The 27,302-nt window shown below is 34.7% G+C and overlaps 1 protein-coding gene across 1 annotated transcript in view; it reads right to left on the reverse strand.

The window, feature by feature from the left end:
* The window catches only part of BCAS3 (BCAS3 microtubule associated cell migration factor), a 583,611-nt gene that overhangs the window by 398,459 nt on the left and 157,850 nt on the right, over positions 1-27,302 (reverse strand). Inside the window, exons 13-14 of the mRNA XM_061140731.1 lie at positions 21,338-21,508; positions 9,396-9,489 (exon numbers count right to left, since the gene is read on the reverse strand). Coding sequence (XP_060996714.1) covers positions 9,396-9,489; positions 21,338-21,508 — 265 coding nt within the window. The remainder of the gene's footprint in view (positions 1-9,395; positions 9,490-21,337; positions 21,509-27,302) is intronic.

Here is a 27,302-nt window from a genome sequence, read left to right on the forward strand (position 1 = left end):
TGATCCAAGCAGATTAACTAACTTGCCCTATTCAGTAGCCATGTGAAGGGGGGACATGGTATCTTACATAGGATCAGGTAAGTTTTCCCAAAATGATACTTAAGATGGGACTCAAGAGACAATAGGGCTTCCTTGGTGGCTCAGATGGTAAAGAAACTACCTGTTATGCGGAGGAACCCGGATTAGATCCCTGACTCGGGAAGATGCTGCAGAGAAGGGAATAGCTACCCACTCCAGTATTCTTGCTTGGGAAATCCCATGGACAGAGGAGCCTCGTGGCTCCTTTGCAACTCCAAAGAGTCAGACACAACTGAACAACTAACACTTTCAAGAGATAAATAAGAGGCAGGGAAATGAGGGTTCCAGGCAGAGGTAAAATGATGTAACATGTTTAAGGAGCTGAAAAATAACTAGAATGGCCAAATATGGGAGGAAACATGTCGATCAGGTTGAAGCGGTAAACTTGTGCCATGCTGTAATACTTTTAGACAATACACTCAATAATAATAAAGTTGTCAAAAAATGTTTGTATCATTAACATTTAACATTTCTTACAAAACATTTGAATACCTTAAAATGGAAGTCATCATGGAACATGATACAACAATCATAGTTGAACAGAATAACCTAGAATTGGGCTGGGATCAAATAAGACTTTTTAAAAACAAGAGTAACTGAATGATTCTCATATATATGGTTATAGAATAAATGTCTGTATAGCCCCTAAATTCCTGTAATGAAATGCCAGAAACCTAGTGTGGTTTTATGTGGAGTTGGGGGCGGGAGTTAAACATGGAGTGGGGTGGGGGGGGGTTATCTATGGAAGTAATTAAGTTTACAAGAGGTCATATGGGTGAGGCCCTGAGGTGAGAGCGTTAGTGTCCTTGTAAGAAGAGACACCACAGAGATAGCTTTTTTTTAGAGAGATAGCTTTCTTTCTCTCTCTCCCTGCTCCCTTGCATCAAGGAAAGGCCATGTGAGGACACGTTAAGAAGGTGGCCATTCGTTAGTGATGAAGAAAGACCTCAGGAGAAACTATCAGCCAAACCTTGATCCTGGACTTTCAGCTTCAAACACTGTGAGAAAAGAGATTTCTGTTGTTTAAGCCACCAAGTCTACGGTATTGCCTTCTGGCAGCCTGAGCTAATACATGTTCACAGGTTATTGTCTAAACCACGTATCATAGAGAGCATTTTACATGTTCAAGTGACCAGGAAATAAGCTTTTGGGCTGGATTTATAAAATAAAAAGAGGCTGTTGTTCTTGCTCTATGAGAAACTGATGAAAAACCAAATCAAAGTTATAAAAATATACTACTGAAAAGTAAGTTCAATACAAAGTAAGTCAAAGTAGCTGCACTCACATTGATCAGAACAGAAGGAAAAAGAGTTCAAACAGGTGAGGGTAAGGAGAACTCAGTAACCTTTTGAATAATTTTCAGGAGCTCCATTTGAGCATGTGACAGATCAGAATACTGCTTCCACAAAAATACAACTCTGTACCCAATTAATCAAGAGGGTTAAGATTAATAACTCCAAAAGCTTTGAACAAAGAGAGCTGACAGTTGTTGAAAGAAGAAACTATCAAATCTAGTTGATATAGTCCTCAAAATTATGGGCAAAATACAGATGCTGACAGTCAGAAAAATGCTGAAAGAAGTCATCTTCATCACAGAAACCAGAAATAGCCAACAGAAGTATGTCACTTAGGAAAGTACAAAAGTAATTCGAAGGAAGAAGGATAGTATCTTGGAAAAAATGATGAAGTAGTGAAAAATAGAGACCAACCATGACCTAAACCTGATACACTATACAAAAAAATAACACAAAGGTGATCAGAAATTTAAATATAAATGTGAAACTAAAATTCTGTTAGAAAATTATAGGAGAAAATCCTTGCGCCCCACCCAGACTGACGACCATTTCTTAGACCTGAACACAAAATCACAACTAACAAAACTTTAAAAATGCATTTGACAAAAAGTAAAGAATTTTGCTCTGCAAAAGACCCTACGAAAAAGATAAAAGGAAAAACTTCTCGCTGGGAAAAAAGATTTCCACATCACATATCTTACAGAAGATCCATAAAATAGAAAATGATGAGACAACCAAATGCTGGCCAAGGATGCAGAGAAACCATGTCGAGAGGATTAAAGGGAAGTTTGAGAACAATGTCTCACCACGTAGGGGACATCAATAAAGAGATAACATCATAAAAAGAAACAAACACAAATCTGTAGTTGAAAAGTACAATACTGAAATGAAAAATTCAATAAAGGGGCCCAAAGAGAAAATTTAAATGGCAGGAAAAAGTCAACTGAAATTATCCAGAATGAGAGAAAAAAAAAAAAATGATGAAAAATGAACAGAGCCTTTGAGATCTGTGGGAGGTAAATCTACAGGAGTCCCGGAAGGAAAGAAGAAGGGGAAAGAGACAGACAGAAACAATGACTGAGAAGACCCAAATTTCATGAGGAACATTTAGGACAGTGAAACTATTTTGTATGATACTATAATGGTAGGTACATGTCAATATTAATTTCGCAAACTCACAGAAAATAAAACACCAAGCGTGAACCCTAACATAAACTATGGACGCTGGTTGATGATGGTGTGTCAGTGTGGGTTCATCAGTTGTAAGAATATGATCACTGTCAGGTGGAAGGTGGATAGTGTGGGGACTGTATGTGTCTGGATGTGGCATGTGGGTGGAGAGGGAGAAGGCAGAAATAATGAGAGCTCTCTGTACTTTCCATTCAATTTTGCTGTGGACCTAAAAGCGCTCTAAAAAATAAAGCTTATTAATTAAAAAAATAAGCTCCCTAGAAAATGTTACTCATGGTGTATCTAAATAATTGAAAGCAACAAACTACCACCACCCATATTGAAGCTGCCTGATCTAAGCACCAGGTCTCTCTGGCACTTCTAAACAAATCATAAATGTTGCCATTAAAATATTTTCAGGACTCAGAGTCACAGCTAATAAACAAGAATGGGAAGGAGAAATTGAAAAATAAACTGAATGCAGCTGCTGAACTAAAAGTTTCACAACTCTATTTAATGGTATCCCCTAATTTCTTTTCTGAATAGGTTCCACACAAGGCCGAACTGCACGCCACCCAGTCAAGCAATCTACATCTTCTCCTTAATTCACTTTGCAGTGTTTTTCCACCATGTAAATTGTTTTTAAAATTTCTCAGGAGTTGGACAACATTCCTGGTTTAAATCCTGGATTTTGATATCCAGGACATTTTAATACTCTTTGATCTAAAGATGAGCCTCTCTAAATAAAAATGTTTAACAGTGAGATATATACAGGTAAACTAGTTAGAGAAAATCAGGTTTACCAACAAAAGACAAGCAATCAACTTTTCTTATCTGTTTTGTTTCACATACTTTTCTAAGTGAACTTCCCTATACTTTTCTAAGTAGTACCAATAGGTCCTACTCTTATTATTGGCCACATTTACAGACCCAATGAGAAGATCTTAAACCAGATAGAGAAAAACTTGCTGAAGATAATAAATTTTGAAATATATATTGGATCCATGTAAGGAAAAACTGGGGTGTTACTGGAAGATCCACAAGTTATATTTTGAAAGGGCCAATTTAATTAAAAAAAAAAATGTGTGGTATGGGCCATTTAAGTTAGATGCCATTGTGCGTCCATGCTGAGTGTGCTAAGTCACTTCAGTCATTCCAACTCTTTATAGAGAACTTAAATCTTGATAGAAAATACATTTGATCTCCCCCAAATATTTTTTAAGTGTTAAAAAATAATTACAGAGGAAAACAATTACTAAGGTATTTACAAACAGCAGAGAAGCCTCTTGACTCAAGTATTTTGTACCTATGAATGTCTCAGTCCAAGAGTGTTAGAATAAACCAGAAATATGATACAGAAATTAAACAAGCAAAATAAAATGTCACCTAGTAAGAGGAGCTGGATAATAGGTAGCCACAGCTGAGGCCAAAGCCTTTCTCCAAGAAGCTGTTCAGCTACTGAATAGCTAAAACAAAATCAAGACTTTCAAATCATTGAGAACTGAATATTTTATACATACACTTGTTCATATCAAGCAATAAAATTCATATTCTGAACAGCAAAAATACTCAGAAATAAACAGTAAATAATTAAGATGAACTGTAAGCAATGGCATGAAATCTGTGCCTATCAGCTTCTATAGAAGATTCTGCAGACCAATTTTCTGAGTGCTTGCTAAATTATGAACCCACCATTTCATTCAAACTTTTAAACAGATACAAAGCAGTAATAAACTGATCAGTCCACTGTACACAGCCTTTACTTCAAAATCTATGCCAGCCGTGCCATATTTTTCTTGCCTCATTCATTCAACTAATATTTATGTATTTACTAGGGACTGAATCATTATTTCCTAATGAATCATCTTTTGGCTCCCATTTAGAACTGGCTTTCTTTTGAAGAACTTTCCCTAAAAGCAAAATACCAAGTTAAAATTCAGAATCTCCTAGCATTCTTTCCTTGCCCCACAAAGGACTTGTCTTCCTTTTTTCTTTTTTTTTAAAGTCCCTATTCCACCAGCAGACTCCATAAGCAGGGACTGAACCAGGCACTGTGAATGAAGTCTAGCTTCCGATGTGTTTAGTTGAAACAAGTGAAAGCATAAATGGGCCCATAAACATTTTAGTGCCATGAAAATTTTCAGCAATATGATGAAGCCTAAGAACCTCTTTCTCAGAATATTTTTTAAAGACAAGGTAAAATACTTAGGGTTATTAACATTGACATGCAGTAGAATATATGTTTTATTAATAGTAATATGTTAAAATACAGGCTCTGCCATGATTTTGAACCATAAGCATTAATTAGAGAATTATATAAATAACATCAAAATGGTATGAAAATACCCATTATTTATATTACAAATTCACAAAAAAAGCTAATATTTCAGTAGCTTATTGTACATATTGATAAGTGAAAGAATTTTCATTAAAGGTTAAAGAAAGCAGCTTAGACAGTAAAGATTTCGCCTGTAGTACAGCAGACTTGGGTTGGATCCCTGGGTTGGGAAGATCTCCTGGGGAAGGGCATGGCAACCAACTCCAGTATTCTTGCCTGGAGAATCCCATGGACAGAGAAGCCTGGTGGGCCACAGTCCATGGGGTCACAAAGAGTCAGACATGACTGAGGGACTAACACTTTCACTTTTCACTTTCAGTAAAGAAAATAAAGATGTGATTTTTTTCCTAAGTTCACATAACTCTCTAAATATTCTCCATGGACCTCTCAGACCCAGGTTAAGAAGCTGTATTTTAGATTTAAGAAGAAATGTAAGAGATCCTAAAACTCATAAAATATCAAGGCTTCCCTGGCGGTCCAGTGGTTAAGAACTCGCCTGCTAACGTAGGGAACATGGGTTCAGACCCTGGTCTGGGAAGACCCCACGTGCCGAGGGGCAACTATGCCTGTGTGCCACAATTACCGAGCCTTAACCTAGAGCCCGTGGGCCACAGCTACTGAAGTCCGCACGCCCTAGAGCCCGTGCTCCTCAACAAGAGAAGCCACCACAATGAGAAGCCACAACCACAACCAGAAGGGAGCCCTCACTCTCTGCACCTTGAGAAAGCACACACGCAGCAACAAACCCCCAGAGCAGCCAAATAAATAAATTTTTAAAGAATACTAACAAGTCTCATAAAATTCTCTTTCTTCCAAGAAATTATAAGATTCGGCGTGAGACTGAATAAAGATAAAACAGTACAAAAACGTCAATTTACATGTGTTGAAGCATTATACACCAAAGGAAAGATCAGTCACAGAAATAATTGATGCTGGACTTCATTAAAGTTAAATACTTTGATCTTCGAAAACCACTTCAAGAGAATGAGAAAACAAATCACAGGCTTGGAGAAAATATTTATAGAACACGTATCTGATACAGGACTGTTATCTAAAACATACAAAGAACACTTAAAATTCAACAATCAAAAAACCAACAAACCAATTTAAAAATGGACAAAAGATACAGACTGCTCAGTAAATAATATATACAGATGACAAATAAAGTATGATACAATAGAATATTATTCAATGCTAAAAAGAAATGAGCAATATAGGCATGAAGAGACACAGGAGACTTGAACGCATATTAGTAAGTGAAAGAAGCCGATGTGAAGTGGCTAATCATGTAACATTCCAACTATATGGCATTCTGAAACTACGGAAAGAGAAGAAAGATCAGTGGTTGTCAGGAATTGAGAGGAGGAGGAATGAACAGGCAGAGCAACAGGGATGTGGTTCAACTGTTCAAACTGTTCTGTGAGGTACTATAACAATGGATTCTTGCTGCTGTCACCGTTTAGTCACTAAGTCATGCCAACTCTGCGACCCCATGGACTGCTGCCCACCAGGCTCCTCTGTCCGTATACTTCCCAAGAAAGAACCAGTACTGGGGTGGGTTGCAATTTCCTTCTCCAGGCGATCTTCCCAACCCAGGGATCAAACCCAGGTCTCCTACATTGGTAGGTGGATTCTTTACCACAGAGCCACCAGGGAAGCCCTTATAATGGCGGCTACATGCCATTATCTATCAAAACCTTGAATGTGCAACACCAAGAGTGAATCCTAATATAAACTGGAACAGACAGGTTAGCAAATATTTAAAGAAATGATTACTGTAAGATAAATTATACAGCTATACAATTAACATACTAGGAACACAGAAAAGTATAGGACCTACTACACAGCCGAGGGAATTATATTCAATATCTTGTAATGACCTACACTAGAATCTGAAAGAGAATATATATATTATACAACTGAATAATTCTCCTGTGTACCTGAAACACTGTAAACCAACTATACCTCAATAAAAAAATAAAATAAAATTTTAAGTATAAACATAAACAATTTTAACCTTTCCATTAAAACATACATTTGGGAGTTAAAACAGAAATCAAATGGCAAATGTAGAACAAAACTATGAAATCACAGAAATCTATGGTCTTCTAGAACCAACTGCTACACAATGACAGAGGTAACTACAATATGCTCTAAGTTATATAAGTTGTTTTTATAACAGTGGAGATTCACAGACAGGAAAAAACACAGCTTCAAATGTCCGAAGCATCCCAACTCTGGCCATATGAAACATAGATTAACACAAAGGATATCTGACATAACAGATGGCCTATCAAAAATGAGTCATACTGGTTACTCTAAGAAGAGTACTATAAGTGACATAACTTCCAGATTGTTTGTTCAAATTCAACTTAAATCCCACAACATTCACAGCATTTCAATAAAACTTTGTCTTCATTAATTAAATCTATGCACTGATCAACAATTACTATAAAATCTTCCTCTCCATTGAACATGGCTAATTCAGAGGAGGAAGATTACTCAAATATTATCCTCTTATGATCATTCTTGATCTGAAAAGATGAAAAGGAGGAAAAAGATGGGTCTTTCCATCAGTTTTAACTAATATTCTGCAGAATAAGAAATGGCAGTCTCCTCAGACCCACCAAGCAAGGAAAAGTTCACAAACTAATGAAGACTATTTCAGCTCTGAAAGCATCAGAGCAATTTTATCTTTTATTCATAACCAAAGTGCTTTTAAAATAAGTCCACTGGAGTGAAATTCCACCACTGGAAGTATTAAACCAACTCCTAACTATGAAAATTGGTAGTTAAAGAGGAAGTATTACATATTTACCCTGCCTTTTACATCCAGGAAAACTGTGGCTCATTTCTGCTTAATAAGAGAAAACTTTCTTTAAATAGAGTTAACAGAAGTTAATCAATGCTGAAAAGATGAGAGAAAAATCACCATTCTATAGCCTTCAATGTATAATAACAAAACCATTTAGTAAAAAGTTGTTTCAGAAATGAGACCAGGGGCTTCCCTGCTGGCTCCATGGTAAAGAATCCACCTGACGATACAGGAGACACAGGTTCGATACCTGGTTTGGGAAGATCCCACGTGCCACAGAGCAACTAAGCCAGTGCGCCACAACTACTGAGCCTGTATTCTAGAGCCTGGGAACTGCAACCACTGAAGCCCACGAGCCTAGAGCCCGTACTCTGCAACGAGAGAAGCCACTGCAATGAGAAACCCGTGCCCCAACTCACTGCAGCTAGACAAAACCCTGTGCAGCAACGAAGGCCCAGCACAGCCAAAAATTAAATAAATAAATTACTTTAAAAAAAAAAAAGAAAGCAAGAAATGAGGCCAAAATAATACTCTGCACTTGCTAATCTCCACGTGAGAACCTGTTTTCAAAATATAAACATTTGATGGTCACTAACTTATTCATGTGATCAAATGTGGTATCATAAATTACAAGACAGCCTGATATAATGCATCTCCTGCTAGGATGAAAGGATGTAGACAACAATATATAGGAAGTTTGAAAAAAATAATCTTCAGGCCTGAATGTATTTAAAAGTCTTTAAGGAAAAAAAGAAAAACATTATTATAATGAAAAAAATATGTGACAAATGCAGAACTTGGACAAGATAACTAGTCTGGACACTGCAACTTGGGGGTGGGGGGTGGGAAGGTGAAAGCTATAAATTGGATTAAAAAGAGCTAAAGAGATAAACTGGAGACGGAAATGGCAACCCACTCCAGTATTCTTGCCTGGAGAATTCCATGGAAAGAAGAGCCTAGCGGGCTACAGTCCATGGACTCGCAAAGAGTCGGACACGACTGAGCGACTTCACTCACTCACAAAGAGACATACAACATAAGGAGTAAACTTTAATTAGATCTTGATTTGAATCAGTTAGAGAACTCACTGTTGAACTCATTTCTCATTGGGAAATTTTAAATTATGACTTGGATTTTAGATAATACAATGTGTTACTTTTCTGAACATAATATACTATTTGGTTACAAAGTACAAGAAGGGCCTTACTCTTAGAAAATGTAGGCTTAATTTGTAGTTGGTGAAATGTCATCACATATGTAATTTACATTCAAACAGTTTAGCAAAATACATACACACACATTATATAAAATGGGAAGACTTGTTTAATCAACATGACATGTCATTGTACTGTTTAAAAGAAACATGTAGTTACAGAGAAAATGCCATTCACATACATAAGTAGTTTCAAATATTAAAGTCCTTACCTTATAACACAGAAATAAATGCAATTCAACAGCACTGTTTATATATCTATTATTTGTTTATATATCTATTATTTATTTTTACCACTCAATCACAACTTTACTCAGTAAAATTAATCTTTATAGGGTTTCTAAATTTTTAGTATAAATTCATTCATTCAATAATCACTGAAAACTTACGTCATATATTCCATAACACATATATTTCATATTTTCCATTTCCAAAAAATTGGGTAGAAAACTCATACTATAAATAGGGGCGAGGGGAAGGACATACCACTTGTATTAAAAGCCATACAGCACACTGGTTTTTCATGAGCAGGGAAATGGGCCACGATGCCATCACTGTCAGAATCCTCGCTCACAAGCACCTTTACAGAAAGGAAGAAGACAAATGGAAGTTAACCAATTGCCGACCTTGAAGATACACACCACCACTACATCCTGACCAAGTAACAGGCTTCCGCTACATTTGATGATTATTCTTCATAATACAAGGTGAGAATGCCACTTCAGAAATAAGGGAAAGATGTAAAACGCCCCCAGCGAATCAATCATATAACCTCTAAAAACAACTGGTTGACCTGACTGCAGAGGACAATGATTTCTTCAAGCTTCAGTTCAGAAAAAATGAAAAGCCTAAAATCAGCTCTACACAGCTTAATCTAAAAATAGGAATAGGAGTTCTTATTGTGTTATGGCCTGCTGAAAAACTCTTGCCCATGACTGGAACAGAACAGCAAAAAAAAAAAAAAAAACAAAAAACCCACCACAAGTTAAATACAAACAGGCATATATATATTAGGGGAATGAACAAATATTTTTTACTTATAGTACAAACACTGTGGTCTTTAACCTCTAGTTTTTAGACAGACACAACACTTCTTTGAAAATACTACCAGTAGAACAGGCAGTTTGGTATGTCAAATTCATTCCCCTTCATTTTCTTATAAGCATATCGAAATATAATTTACATTCCATACAATCTGCCTATTGAAAATGCACTATTCAATGATCCCGAGAGAAAAAAGCTTTAAAATAGCATGTATTCATTTTGCAAAGCAAGCAATTAACTCACTAAATTAAAACTTTTACATAACTAATGTTACAAAGGGAACACCTACTATACCAATATTGCATCATGATATTCAGACAAAGAATTTAATCCAAAGTAATCCAGGAAAGCAGTCCTACACTGGCAAGATTAATTTTTCTTTTAGACTTAAAAAGCTTTACAGGGGTATAATTTACATTCAATAAAAGTTACTTATTTTATGTTTACAAGTCAATATTTTTAGACAGTACTGTTACAACAATCCATTTTATAGAAATGTCTGATTTGTCATCCATTCCCTCTCTTTAGGGATTAGGATTAATGCTTTAATTTTCTTGCCTTATTGTTCTAGCTAGAACCTGCAATTCAGTCAAGCTGCAGATTGTCAAATTTTTTGTCTATAGGTCTTTTTTTTATTACCACTATAACCATTTTTAAGTATTTAGTTCAGTACCGTCAAATATATTCACATTGTTAACAGATTTCTAGAACTGTTTCACCTTGCAAAACTTAAATTCTATACCCACTAAACACTAAGTCTTCTTTTTCCCTCCTCCCACCCTTAGTGACCACCTTTCAACTTTGTTTCTATGCTTTGACTATTTTAGAAATTCAAAATAAAAGGAAAAATTTTGTATTTGTACCTTTGCGACTGGTTTATTTCCCTTAGCACAATGGCCTCAAAGTTTATCAACACTGTAACATGTTAGAAGATTTCCTTCTTTTTAAAGGTTATGTAATGTTATTACACTGTGTGCATGTGTGTGAATGTATATGTGTGTGTATATATGTGTGTGCATGTATATATAATGTATATGTGTATATATGTATATATATATACACACACATATATACATTTCTCTTTATCCACTTACCTGATGGTGGACATCTGGATAGCGTCTACCTCCTGGGTACTGTGAATAATGCTACAATGAACATTGATGTGTAAATATCGCTTCAAGATCCTGCTTTGAATTATTTTGCATATAAAGATGGAAGTAACTCTATTTTCAATGTTTTTAGAAAGTTTCATGCTGATTTCCATAATGGCTGTACCATTGTATATTCCCACCAAAAGTTCCCAAGGGTGCCAACTTCTCCCCATGTTTGACAACACTGTTATTTTCTGTTCTGTTGATAGTGGTCATCACCTGATAGGTGGGAGGTGATACTTCACTGTGGTTGTGATTCACTAATGATTAGAGATGTTGAACATTTATTCATATGTTTATTGGACATGCCTACATCTTCTTTGGAGAAGTGTCTTGATTCAAGTTCTATGCTCATTTGTTAATTTTTTTTCTAATTGTCAAGTTGCAGAAATTCCTTATACTATATATTAACTCCTTATCAGATATATGATTTACCATGATTTTCTTCCACCCCATAGGTTGCCTTTTCACATGGCTATTTCCTTTTAGGCACAGAACTTTTAAAGTTTGATGTAGTTCTATTTGTCTATTTTTTACTTTGTTACCTGTGCTTTTGGCATTATATGCAAGAAATCATTGCTCGATCCAGTGTACTAAAGATTTTCTCCTGTTTTCTTGCAGGAGTTTAATAGTTTCCGGTCTCATGGTTGAATCTAAAATCATTTTTGTATCTGGTATAAGGTAAGGGCCCAGCTTGATTCTTTTGCATTAGCTATCCAGTTTTCCTAACTTCATTTGTTGAGAGTGTTTCCCCACTGTGTAGTTTTTTTCAACTTTGTCAAAAATATTTTGGATGTATATGTATGGGTTCATTTTTGCACTTTCTACTCTTTTCCATTGGTCTATCTTTATGCCAGTATCACCTCATCTTAATTACTATTGCTTTGTAATATGATTTAAAGTGAAGCAGTGTTTTTTTTACCCCAATACTGTTTCAGCTTTTCAGGGTCCCTTCAGATTCCATAAGACTACTAGTATGGTTTTCTCTATTACTGCCACAAAATGTCAGAGAGCCTTTGATAGGTACTGCACTTAATATCACATTGGGTACTATGGATATTTTAAGAACATTAAGTCTTAAAATCCACAAACATGAGATGTCTTTCCACTTTTCTATACCTGAAAGATGCCTTTCACTTCTTTTAACAACATATTATAGTTTTTAGTGTGTAAGTCTCTCATCTCCTTGGTTAAGTTTGTCCCTAAGAGTTTGCTTTCTTAAAAAAAAAAAAGACAAAATTGACAAACCCTTAACTAGACTAACAAAAACAAGAGAGAAAATTCAAATAGCTAAAATTAGAAATAAAAGAGGAGCCATTAAAACTGATGCCACAGACATAAAATGGATTATAAAAGATTTCTATGGGGCCCTCATTGCCCTGATACCAAAGACAAAAAGAAAACTACAAATCAATATCCCTGAAGAATAATGATGCAATCATCTAAAAGAAAATGGAGTCAAACCAAATTCAACATATTAAAAGGATTATACACCAAGAAAAGTGAGGTTTATACGTGGAATGTAAGGATGGTTTAACATACAAAAATCAATCAATGTAATACATAATCACATTAACAAACTGAAAAACAAAAATCACATGATCATCTCAATCAGTATAGAAAAAGCATTTGACAAAATTCAACCACTTTCATGACAAAAACACTCAACAAACTAGGAATACTGGGAAATTACCATCTTTAATAATATAATAAGTCACATATACAGAGTCCAAAGTTAACATTACACCCAGTGGGGCAAGACTGGAAGCTTTTCCTCTAAGATTACTAAAAAGGCAAGGATGCCCTCTCTCAACACTACTGTTCAACACAGTATTGTGAGGTCTAGTCATAGCAACCAACTCAAAAGAGAGGGGGAAAAAAGGGAAAGAAATACAAGACATACAAATGGTTAAAGAAAGAAACTTTCCTTTCTAGATTACACACACACACAGAAAATTCAACAAAGTTGCCGGATACAAAATTAACACTTAATTTAAAAAAGTAAGAATTTTAAAAAATCAGTTTTTTCTATATATTAACAAACACTAATTTAAAAAAAAAGAAATTAAGAAAACAATCTCATTTGCTATACCACCAGATTTATCAAATTTGTTAATATTTTCAAAGAACTGCTATTGATTTTCCCCATCATTTCAGTGCTATTTTGTTGACTGCTGCTCATATTTCTATTATTTACCTCATTTGTCTTGCTTTCATTATAATTTGCTGTTTTTAAATTCTCTTGATGGAGAGCTAAGGTTTTTAATTTAGGACCATTTTTCTTTTCTACTCTAAGAATTTAAAGCTATAATTTTCCCATTAAAGAATAATATAGCGACAATTATAACTTCTGATATGTTCTATTTCTATGCTCACTGCATGCAAAATATTTTCTAATATCCTTGAGATTCTTTCATATCATAATTTCATTCTATTATTGATTTCCATGCTTTAGATTTGCTTTATGGCCAATTATATGGTCTATCTTGGAGAATATTCCAGATATTTTTGAAAAAAATGTGAAGTCTGTAGGTTGGAGGGTGGGGAGTTTCAGATCATATTGGTTGATAGTGCTAATCAAGTCTTTAAATCTATCAATCTCTTAAAATTTTTGTACTGTTTTTCCATCAATTATTGAAAGCACAGTATTCAAATCTCAAAACTATAAACGTTAGCTAGAATTTCTTCTTTCAGTCTGTCAGATTTTGCTTAATGGTTGTTGCCCTATGTTGTTATATGTTGTGTTTATACATTATCATTTTATCTACCTATTACATTGACTCTCTCATCATTATAAAATGTCCTTTTTATCTGGCAATATTTGACTCAAAATCTTTTATCAGATATTAATATAACCGCTCCAATTCTATTACCATTACTGTTTGCATGGTACGTTTCTTACAACCTTTTACTTCAGCCAATTATGTCCTTGAATTTAAAGTGATTCTGGTCTGACAATCACTCACTTTTAACTGGAGTCCATTTATAGTTAATACAATTACACACATAATTGGATTTAGGTCTGCCATTTTCCATTTACTTTTACGTCTCAGGTGTTTGTTGCTCTGATCCTCTTCCTTCGTATTAAACAATTATTCCTAATGTTTACTATTTTTATCTTCTGTTGATTTTTTAGGAGCAATTTCTTAGTGATTTGCTATATAGGTTCAAGGTGCTTTATAGAAAACAGGATTACAGGTTAATTTCAGACTTAATTGTGATAAATTACAGCTCCTTGCTCCAACACAGCTCCATCTCTTTTCCCACCCCTTTGAGATACTACTGCCTCGTGAATTGTCAACTAAGAGACATCTTATTCCCTAAAATAATCTTCCTAAAACAAATATATATATGTATGTTGGTAGGTCTGCTGCTGTCCCAAAGGTCTCTGAGACTCTTCACATGTCATCAATTCTTCCTCTCTATTCTTTTCAAATCGGCCCCAAACTGAGATCGCAAGCCCAGGCTACAAGAGCACACATTATCCTATTCACCTACCAAGTCTAATGAACCAAGTGAAAAACACTGTTGGACACAGGTTTTTAACCTTCTATTCCAAATCAAGTAAATCCACCCTCTAAAAGGGAACTGCTTGTTTATATGGCCTACTCTGCTCTGGTTAAACTACTACACTCACCAAGCCCCTGGCAGATGTAGATACAAGAAATGTGAATACATGTTTATCACTTCTTTCTTAGCTTTCTGATCGATTTCTATAGCCCTCACCCCCAAAATAGTTACTTTTGAAACTTCTGTCTGTAATGTACTTATTATCTGGGAAAAATATATGCTTATCTCTTCACTTCATCATAGCTGGGAGCCATTCCCCAATTATCGCTAAATTTATACACACAAATCACCCCATATAAGTGGATAATGCTCAGTAAACTTATACAGTTGTATAACCATTACCACATTCTACATTTAGGATACTTCTAACATTCCCAAAGTTTCTTCATGATGACTTTACAGCAGAAAACCAAGTCCCAGACAATCCCTAGAGTGTATTTCATCTCTTTTGCCCTTTCTAAAAATTTTCAAATTTTTTCAAATAAATAGAATCATGCAATTCATCTTCCATTTCTTTCACTTACATATTTTGTGGTTCAACCACGTTGTTTCAGGTATCATTCACTTCTTTGCATTGCTTACTTGTATTCCACAGTATGGAGGAACCACAACATGTGAGCTCAGCGATCAATTTTTGGCAATTTGGATTATTTCCAATTGACTGCTATTATGCATAATGCTGCTATGAATATCTGCACACACATCTTCTTTGCAAACATGTTTATATCTTGGGCAGATACTTACAAATGGATTTGCTTGGTCATATGATAAATGTATACTGAACTTAAGAAAACTGCTTTCCAAAGTAGATACTTTCATCTCCCCACATCTTTTCCAACACTTTATACTGTATGTCTTTTTAATTATGGGCAATCTATTGGAGACAGAAATTAGAATGGTGGTTGCCAGGGACTGTGAGAACAGAGGGGTGGGGAGATATTATTTAATGGGTACAGATAATGAAAAATTCTGGACATGGATGATAACAATGATTACTCAACATTGTGAATGTACTTAATACCACTGAATTGCAAACTTAAAAAAAGGTTAAATGGCAAATTTTACATTATATATATTTTACCAAAAGTTGGGGGGGGGGAGCATGCATTACAAATTATTTCTCTCATCTCTCTTTTCCATTCTTCCATTCCATTTTCAAAAATGTTAGAGAGGAACACAAGAAAAAGAAGTCTTACAGGAGCAGTCTCCAGGAAAGTCTGATAACTATACTAAGGATTTGCTTTAGGATACATGGCATATTCACAGAGCTGTGCAACCATTATGACGATCAAATTAGAACATTTTAATCACCTAAAAGAAACTTCGTACCATTAACAGTCACCCTGCAACCCTCTGTTTTCTTCAAACTCCCAGCCCTAGGCAAACAATCTACTTTCTCTTTCTATAAATTTGCCTGTTCTGGACATTTCATAAAAATAGATTCATACAATATGTATTCTTTTGCAACTGGCTTCTGTCACCAAACACAATATTTTCAAGGTTCACTCATTTTGTAGCATTAATACTTTACTTCTTTTTACTGCTAAATAATATTACATTGTATGTCTATGTCACATTCTATTTACCCATCCACTGATCAGTTAAAGTATATTTATTTGGGTTGCTCCTATTTTCTAGCTATATGAATAATACTGCTATAAACATTCATGTACAAATTTTTACACAAACATAAATTTTCACTTTTCTTGGTTATATACCTCCTAAGAGCAGTTCTCTTAGGAGACAGTTGCCCAATCAAATGGTAACTCTTCCACAGCAGCTGCACTGTTTTACGTCCCCACCAGCAGTGTGTCAGGGCTCTCATTTCTGCTCACTGGCCATTGGTGTATTATTTCCAGAAAGATGTCTATTCAAATTCTTTGCTCATTTTAAAATAACGCTATTTATCTTTTTATTATCCAGCTGTAGGAGTTCTTTCAATATTCTGAAAACACACACAAATGAATGCAGGTAAAAACAAATGGTGAGAGCTAAATATGGTCAAAAGCCTAGTTAACAGTAAGGTGTCATTGTCAATATCCTGGTTCTAACGTTTTATGACCACTATGTAAGATGTCACAGACAGACATCTTGGGAAAACTTGGAGGAAATTGCGTGAAGGGCACATGGATGTATCTGCAACTTACTGTGGGTCTACAACTGTTTCAAAATTAAAAGTTAAAAATGTAGAGTATACCACAAGCTTTTCAATTTCTCTCATACTGATAGGTGATAAGTGGTATCTTGGTACAGTTTTGTCTTTCTCTGATAACAAGTTAAAACTATACATTTTATACCAGTTGTATATATTTTTTCTGTTAAATATTTTATCCTTGCCCATTTTTCTATGTCAAACCAATCTCTTATCAGAGCCTCTTATCTTTCATGTATTATAACTCTGTACCTCTCTTTGCAATACAATTAGTACTGAGTGCTCTATTTGATGGTGCTAATACACAAGCCATCAAGCAAAAGGGCTCATTCATCTTGGTGAGTACCAAAACCTCCTAAAAATATACAGACTTCTTTGAATCATCTTTTTATGAGCTTCACAAATATAACAACCACCAGATATTTTTGTACAGATTCTCTCCACTGCACCATCACCTTGCCTAAAATATCAAATTAATACCAAAGATATCCCAAATCAGTTGTCCTAAGACTTTATTTTCACTCACTATCTAAACAGGCTAAAATCCTGTGAGTAATAATTTGATATTATTAAAGCAAAGCACTTTAATTGATACAAGGTGGATAAGGCTTCATTATATGAACAAAAAGACAAACACCACAGGAACCACTAAATTATTACGAATTACACTTGTATTTACACTCAGGACAAGAATAGCTCTAGTTTATGTCATCATTCTGGAGCATTTTTCTTTGATTAGAGACTTTGCCACCTGCTAACTTAAATTATGTAAATTTATAAAGGCAAATTAAACTGCTTATGTTTTTAAATAAAACATGGCAGTAACACAGACAAAATGGACAGTCAACCAAATCTATTCTTCTTTAATGCAGTTACCATACAGTGATCCTGCCACCATCAAATAATACTAGTCAATTGAGCATCAGAAAGATGGTGAATCAAATTTTATATACTATCCCTGTAAACATGAAAATATCTTTAGTGAAGTCTCAATGGATTTAAACAGCAAAAGTGAACATAATGTCAGCTTTAGTTCCTAAGACGGAGATGGACAAGATAAAAACACTACAGTTAAGGTCAAACATCAGTGGGAAAGGACTTAAAGTGATAAATCCATGACATTAACCACTGCAGTCTTTTTAATACAATCCAGCATAACTTAAAAACAGCGCTGTACTCCAACTGAACTATTTATCAGAGACAAAAATGTCTTCTTGACAAAAAACAGATTCATGTCAATAAAAGGATGCAGTATTACACTGAAGAAATCTTATTGCTTTGAAAAAATACTTATGATTCCTTAAAAATGTACGTAGGAACTTCTCATTTATTTCCTGTCTTTTAACAGAATTTTGAAATCAATAAAAATTTCAGAATATGTTATAAGTAGGAATGGAAAGACATTATGGTCCCAACAAATGATAGAAAAGATAAAATTTCTCAGGTTGAGCAACACTTTCAATTTTTTAACTTTTAAAAGCTAACATTTTATTATTCTTATTTCCTAATGAACAACTTCAGTTGTTTCCAATGTTAACAATGCACTTCTCACAGAAAAAATACTTTCATATAATCTACAGTCCATTTCCATATTCCAAATGTGAGAATTCCAATTTAAAGTTATAAAGAGCTAACAAAGAACTAGGGGGAAAAAAAACAAACCACATTTGAAAACACAAGACCTAAGGCTATGCTTTTTGTATAAATTAAATTCTTTTTACTCATTATATAAATTAATGAGTTATACCTCTATTTCATCAAAAATAATAGGAGATAACAGTTTCAACGTTTAAATCACCACACATCAGTCTGTCAACAAATGCTAGATGTTTAACAGACTTAGGTATACCGGCCAAACTAGACAATATTGAGGAGGGTTGTTACTACTTAGTAAATGTGGGTGGCCTTGGAGGTGAATTAATTAAGAATCAAAGGACAAAAGAAAATATTTGTTAACACTCATAAAACACTAAGCGTTTAAATATTTAATTCCAATTTAAAAAGAGAACATCTGTATGTGTCTATCAACTCGAGCTAATTAACACAACTTAAAAAAAAAAAGTCATTACAGTCAACTGAAAAGTTTGCTAGCACTTCATTAAATAGAGTTTTAAACAGGAATACAAGCCTGTAATATATCTGGTTAACCACAAAGTTAAGATGGGAAAGGCAGAGAAGTATATTATTCAGATTTCAAATAAAATATAATAGCCAGATTCAATAATAGCCAGAATTTCAAAGATTTTTTCTTTTCACTGCAGCACAGTCTGTATTTTTTTTAAATGCCACTTGATCTTACTATAGGAATTAGTATATGAGTACCAGCCAAATGTAATCTCTCATCAAGATGCAGAACCATATATACTGGAAGCAGATTTTCTAAAAAAAAAAATGCAATACTTGGGGTTAATATTCTAATGGCTCACATAATTATGTTCTGAAAACAGAATTAAATATAAGTTCTATGTTTATATTTAATATTTAAATAAATAATTTAATATAAATTAAAATAATTTGTACTTCCAAATCTTGCTCTACTCCTATCTCATTCTGGTAATCAACTTTAGATTGGATATTTACAGCAAAGATCACAAGCCATTAAAATTACCTTCCTTCCAGAAATATATTTTAAAATCCATAACTATGATTCAAAAGAAAATACTGTTTATAAGTGCATGGGGGAGAAAAACAAAACCAAATTGGCTTATTTCTAGCAAGACTTACATAAGCATAGCATATTTTTCCATGTTTATCATCACTCTTCATTTCAGTTCAGTTCAGTCGCCCAGTCATGTCCGACTCTTTGCGACCCCTTGAATCGCAGCACACCAGGCCTCCCTGTCCATCACCAACTTCCAGAGTTTACTCAAACCCATGTCCATCGAATAGGTGATGCCATCCAACCATCTCATCCTCTGTCTTAAATGTTTCTAAACCTAGACTGTAAAAATCTGTTTTATATGAACATATAAGATATATTTTTTACCTGAACATATTCTATTTCTCATCTGAACATATAGTAAGTTATTACCATTTACATATTCTAATATACTCTTTGAGATTTTGTGTATTTTTTTCATATCTGCCAGGAAGTATTGGTAATAAAATTTGCAATAAAATTCATTAACATTATTGTCATTTATAACCACCACATACACGCATGCTAAGTCACTGCAGTTGTGTCTGACTTTTTGCCACACTGTGGACTGTAGCCCTCCAGGCTTCCCTGTCCACGGAATTCTCCAGGCAAGAATAATGGAGTGGGTTCCATGCCCTCCTCCAAGAGAACTTCCCAACTCAGGGATCGAACCCACATCTCTTGTGTCTCCTGCATTGGCAGGTGGGTTCTTTACCACTAGCACCACCTGGGAAGTGTAATTAGTTATAATTAAGACTGATTCAGCTTATACTAAGTGTCATGTTTTTAAAAAGGAACAGTATTAAACGGTATAAAAGATATATATAATTATTTATTTATGGAACAAATGTCCTAATGAAGAGATAACAGGAGGATTCTATAGAACCTCTATTTTAACTTCAGGTTTGATATATTAACAATGTTTGAAATAACAGGTTTTAACACATTACTTCCCAGGTGGCTCAGTGATAAAGAATCTGACTCCCAAGCAGGAGACACAGGTTTGATCCTTGGGTCGGGAAGATCCCCAAGATAAGGAAATGGCAACCCTCTCCAGTATTCTTGCCTGGGAAATTCCACAGACAGAGGAGCCAGGCAGGCTGCAGTCCATGGGGTCACAAAAGAGTCAGATACGACTTAGCGACTAAATAGCAACATCATTTTTTAAAAGGTTCTATACCATTTATAGTGGGCTTACCAAGTGGCTCACTGGTAGAGAATCTGCCTGCTAACTCAGGAGACAGGGGTTCAATTCCTGGGTTGGGAAGATCCCCTGGAGGAGGAAGTGGCAACCGACTCCAGTATTCTTGCCTGGAGAATCCCATGGACAGAGGAACCTGGTGGGCTACAGTCCACAGGGTCGCAAAGAGTAGGACACGACTAAGTGACTGAACAACAACAACAATGCCATTTATGGGGCTTCCTCGATGCTACTAGTGGTAAAGAATCTGCCTGCCAAGGCAGGAGACATAAGAGACGCGGGTTAGAGTCCCGTGTTGGGAAGATCCCCTGGAGAAGAAAACAGCAACCCACTCTAGTATTCCTGCCTGGAGAATCCCATGGACAAAGGAACCTGGAGGGCTACAGAGGGTCACAAAGAGACAGAAATGACTGAAGCAGCTTAGCACACATGCATGCCATTTATAATTATTATAAAATACTGGCTATATTCCCTGTGTTGTACAATAATTACTCATCATTTTTTGAAAAAAAAAAAAAAAATTCTAACCTGAAATAACCTTAACTTTCTACAATTCCAAATGAACACATCTCCAAGGCCAAACACATTTTGTATGATCTTGATCCCAAATGATACTCTTAGTTGCTCCATCCTCTGCACAAAGCGAACATCACAGGCATCACAGGCTCTTACCTGGCCTTCTCCAACTGTTTCAGTGTCGATGACTGTGATGATGCCTGGGACCAGAGGACTCCGCCTTGAATTACTATGGATGGCAACTTCATCTTCCGTCACACCTGAAGGTAGCGTGCCCGTCAGCTGGGTCACCACTTTCCCAACCATTGTCAAGCCAGTTTTCAGAGTCTAAACAATGAAAGGTAAATGTATCATTTTGCATCAGTACTTGGATTCTAAATAGAAATATGTGTTTTGATAATTCACATTAAATTCTTTATTTTCTAATAAGCTCATATGTAGCAATTCACTGTCACAGAAATTCAGTCTGACTTTTTATACAATCTTAAATTTTAGTTAGAAGGTTGGTATTAGTTTGAGTGAATGGTATCAGTAGGTACCCCCAGGTCAGCATGGTGAGAATCAGGCCATAGGTAAACAATTACAGAGTTTGTTCCACATGAGAATACAATTATATTTTTACTAAAAATATTTATATTCTCCTTCTCAATTCATGTAACTTAAAATATGTGAAATATTAAGAAATAGGAACTATGTGATGTTCTATTTTTTTAAAACTGTATACACCTAATTTTCAGTCTACTTTTAAGCATAAAAAAGACTAAGATACAGATAGAATCCATACGTGAAAATGACTTTCTCATTTAAATCTATAACATGATGCTATATAATACTGTATATCAAGATTTGGTATGCAGGTAATGCAGACTCCATCTAAGATACTTCAATTACTACATGAATGAAATGTCATAAAATTAGTTAAAAGGGTTCTTTTCTCTCTAGAGACAGAAAACAATTTAATGCAATATTTCTAATATATTATTTCAATTAAAGACATGTTTCATAATTAATTTTAGTTCCATTTCATTCAAAACAAAGATAAAAAAACTAACTCATCTGTATGTTTTCTTTTATGTGAATTTCATCTGATTATTCTCATAACTATTAACAAACAATCATGTTAACTAATGGGACTTTTTCGTTTTCTCTGAAAGGGAAGAAAGCAAAAACAAAGAGAAAACTGTGTGATTCACACACATTAACTCTAATCATTAAAGCCAAAATAAACTGTCCAGTCTACATGGACATATCAAAAATTATGTACACTATAATAGACACATCCTCATTATTGTGAGGAAAAGTCTTTATTAAGATACTTTAATCCTCAATAATGTGACTTGCTCTTTTAAAATAATTATGGACCTATATTCTGACATATGCTACATCTAAATTTTATAAAGTATATTGCTTACACAGCATATAAATTATTAATTTATAAATGATAGGCAAAGGTTGTTTATAAAGGCCTAAATGCAATTTAAGCAACAATCAGATGGAACTTAAAAAAAGGAAAAGCACAAAATATATGTATTATTTTACTGTAGCTATTAATATGTTCCATGGAACCTTTATTATGAACTCGGAATTGGTCAAGGCTCTTTAACCAAAAAAGATCTGGATAGATTTCCTCAAACACCTCGGGTTTATAAAAGAGAAAACTGAGCCTAGAGAAGTTAAGGAAAATGGCAGTTCAAACGGCCAGTCAATAATAAAGCCAGAACTCAAAACCAGGACTTGCTCCAAACCACTATCCAGTATTGCTCTGTAATCTATTCCTGACGCTACTTGTGATCTGACACTTCATGAATTTAGGACACAAATGTATCCTGGGAAGGAAAAAAGGAAAAATAAAGACTATCATAGTGTTTCCTAATAAATACTTAAATAAAATGACCAGCAGAGCCATTTGCAGAATTCAAGCAAAATGATATAACTTACAGCTGACTGAAACCAAGAAAAAGCCACAAATCAATTGTAACAGTTTTGTTTAGTGCTAAAAACTCAAACTGTAGTGATTAGAAAACACATTAGTGTTCTTCAATTAGCAGCCAAACATTTGTTTCAATAATTCACAAGAAATGACTTACACAAAGTCTGTTAGGGTGTTGTCAAGAAAGCCTCCAAAGGACCAACAAAACCAGGCGCCACAGTGTATTGATGTCAAAAGCTGGCCAGGAAGCCTGATTAACCTCTGAGATGCCTCAGCTGATGTCCTCACTCCATTAATGCTAATGGAGATGCTCCCACTTCGATGGAGCTATCCCCTTTATCAAAGGAATGCCTTTCAGGTTTGAAGTCTTTGCTTGTATATCCTCCCCATTTGCCCCTGAGCTTATTATTTCATGCTCTTACACCAATGAAAAGGAATAAAGCGAAAATAACTGGAGCACACAGCAAGTGGGCAGTAATGCACCCAAAGCAAACCACAAGATAAAGGCGACAGTACAAGAGACCTGGGAAAACACTCCAGAAAGGGGGAAAACAGAGTAGTACATTTCATAGTCAGAGGTGAATAAAGTATCACAGGAGGAGGTAATGATGTTTCTCACCCCCCCAAAAAACTTACGGCCACTGGAGGCACCTTCTTAATAGTGGACCAAAATCTAAAGCCCAAATTTAACAGCCTCAAGTCTGTAATCTGTATAGTAAGTGACAGGAAAGTACTCTTATAGCTCATTAACTTTCAAAATAAGGTCTTAGGGTGTAAAAGAGGGGTACTGAAAGCTTTCTACATTAGTAAGGACCTTTACCTTGGGAAGAAGTTTGTTTCCATGTTAGAATCACATGTATCAATGAGCACTACTATCCTCACAATCTGAAGAATATTACAAGAATACTCACAGAACTAATCTGGGCTGTAAAGTGCTGAACCTAAGACTATAATGTATGTGTCAGATAATCTACTGTGACCAAAACTTCAAATGAGCATGGTACTTATTCTGTTCTATTGCACAGAGATTTGCTGAAGGTCACTAGTCATCTTTAACCTTTCTCAGGCCGTATCAGTTGTCCTCCTTATCCATTAGGACTAATGGTGCTGCTCTCACAAAAGCTGTTAGTTGTCCTAAGAAGTTATCAGATAACAGAGAAAGCAGAGGCATTTTTATTAATCAATTTTATTAATCAATTCACCATGCTGGGGTTAAAACACATTAAAAGGAAAACGCAAACAGGACAGTTACAGGGTAACTAGAATATATGGACCAAGATTTAATAAATATTTCAAAATAATCCAATTTGAACAATCTCAATATTAAAATTTTTCTTTCAACATGACCTCAGAGAATTTATTATTATTATATTCTTTATAAGGAAAGCCAAATAAATTATTTGGAAAGATGAATTTTAAGTGCTATTTGAAAATACGGGGGGAAAAAAAGATTATTTCCTTGACAACCATCCAAGCACATATACAATTAATACAATTTATATTTACATTTGTAATATGAGACATCAAAAAGAAAAGTTTAATAATTAATCTTTCTATATAACAAAGAGGTAACCTCTATGAAGCCACATTAAGAAGCTGTCGTCAGGGAGAGAAAAATATCAATGATTACTTTGTCAGAGAAAGTGACTTAGTATATTCTTAAGGAGCACATACTGCATGGCTTTTAAATTTTTTTTTCATATTACAGCTCAACAAATATCATATTACCTAGAAATTATTCAAATGGTAAGAATAATAATAAGAAATTGTATTTTCAATTTTCAATATGATAGGCTAGGTAAATTAGATCAATCCTACCAATGAAAACAAGTAGGAAAACTAGAGTTTTTTTTTTTAAACTCTGCTTGAAGATACTGAATATTTAATAAAATAGTGATGAATTATCAGGTCCGAATCCAAGCGAACAGGGAAATTCAGCTATGCGAGCTGGTATTTAGGCCTAAATGCACTGGATAATGGGCTTCCCCAGTGGCTCAGCACCAAGAATCCACCTGCAATGCAGGAGACACAAGAGACCCAGGTTCGATCCTTGGGTCGGGAAGATCCCTTGGAGGCAGGCATGGCAACCCACTCCAGTATTCTTGCCAGGAGAATTCCATGGACAGAGGAGCCTAGCGGGCTACAGTCCATGGACTCTCAAAAGAGTCGGACATGACTTAGTGACTCAACAACAACAACTAAGAGATTGAGTAGTACTTCTGATAGACTTGTGGTAGGAACTAGGTGGTCATGTCCAACGGGGTCTACTTTCCCTGCATGCTTCAGGTTGAAATATAAAGGGACACACAACAGAAATAAGAGTGAACGTGTACTAATCAGGATCTCACAGCTATTTCAGGTGACCTTATTTAGATAATTTAAGTACTTTCAATCCATGAAATTGGATAAAGATGATCCAAGCCTGAGAGCGTCACAGAACTCTGATATCATCTCAAACTAAGAACTTTTTCTAAAGATCTTTTAAATAAATTTTAGCAAAGAGTCAAGACATCATAAATGAGAACTAAGAGAAACAGTAAACAACAAAAACACAACAAAAAGGGAGCCAGATAATGGAATGATCAGAAACAGAGCATGTTTACTGTGTTTAAACAGTTTGGCAATTTGACAAAAATTGAATTCATGAGAACCAAAGACTATCACTATTTACTAAAATGTTTTATCAATACACACATGTTCGATTTCATCAAACCCTTTTGGTACATAGATTGAGATAATTTATATCATTTTCTCCTTTATTACGTTAATGTGGCAATGAGACTCACTGATTCTGAGTAATAAACCAGTCTTATATTGTGGAATTATCCCAAATGAATTGTGACACATTACCCCTCTGCTAATAGTTTATTTAGGATTTTTCATATCTATGTTAATGATTTAACGAGTAAGACAGGGCTATAGCTTTCCTTTTTCTTAACACTCTTGTTAAGTTTCAACATCAAGGTGATCTTGCATTATGAAACAAGATTAGGCAAAATCTGACCTTTTTATTCTATATGAGTCTTTGCAATATTGCCATTGTTGATTCTTTTTTTAACTGAACTATAGTTGATTTACAATATTGTGTTAGTTTCAGGTGTACGGCAAAGTGATTTAGTTATAGACATTTTTCAGGTTATTTTCCATGATAGGTTATTATAAGATATTCAGTAAAGTTCCCTGTGCTAAAAAGTAAATCTTTGTTATTTATCTACCCCATTGTTCATCTGTAAACATTAGCTAGAATTCTCTGATGAAAGTTTCTAGATTTGAAGATATCTTTTTGTGAAGTTTTACTTTTCTTTTAGTAAAGTTTTTATAACCACTTAAACAACAAAGTACAGGAATTGTCATGTAAAAAATGTAAAATAATAAATTTCAAATTATACTACTTAATAGAAGTAATGTTTATGTTCTTACCATGGAAAACTGGAACTGCTTATATCTCAGAAGGTTAATTTACCCACAAGTTTCTAATATTGAGCAACTTACTAGAAGAAATTACATTTGGGGGAAAATTCATCCCAACTTTCCAATCTTTCCCATATAAAATATCCACACTTTGAATGTGAAACAAAGAATCATTCTAGATCTGATAACATTTTAGGAAAACAATTCAACAGTATTTTCAAAGAAATCTTAAAATACTCATGTTATCTAATTTAGGAACCCATAAATGCACAGAAAAAGACTACATAAATATAAGAAAAATGTTTTTAAAATATTTCATGACATTTAAGCACATGAGTTAAAAGAGTAGGGTACAACAGATGACAGGACATGTTGAGACCAGCAAGAAACGAGTGACTTTTGCATCATGGCTATATTTTTCCTTCATTTTATAAATGTATAAGCAAGAACATGAATAAGCACTAAAATCAGGGTAAAGTAGTTAAACAAAAATTAAACATTAATCACTTTATTTAGGAGTTAATGGCAGAAACTTCTCTTTTGTCAGAGGTAACAGTGAATTGCAATCAACACCAATTTCACTGGTGACTAATGGCCCATTAAGGTGCTGTCATCAACACAATTTCGTAGAGTTTCAGTGTAGAAGACATGAGTGTGTTCCTCACAGTTCACAATGCTGTGGTGCAGAAAATTAGGGAGTTTGGACTTGTGTTTTTCAAAGCACATCAAGTCTAGCCTCATTCCAGTAAGTCTATTTTCAGCTAACAGTTAAGCAGCTAA

The sequence above is a fragment of the Dama dama genome, chromosome 5 (assembly GCF_033118175.1).
Source record: "Dama dama isolate Ldn47 chromosome 5, ASM3311817v1, whole genome shotgun sequence".
Classification (NCBI taxonomy): Eukaryota; Metazoa; Chordata; class Mammalia; order Artiodactyla; family Cervidae; genus Dama; species Dama dama.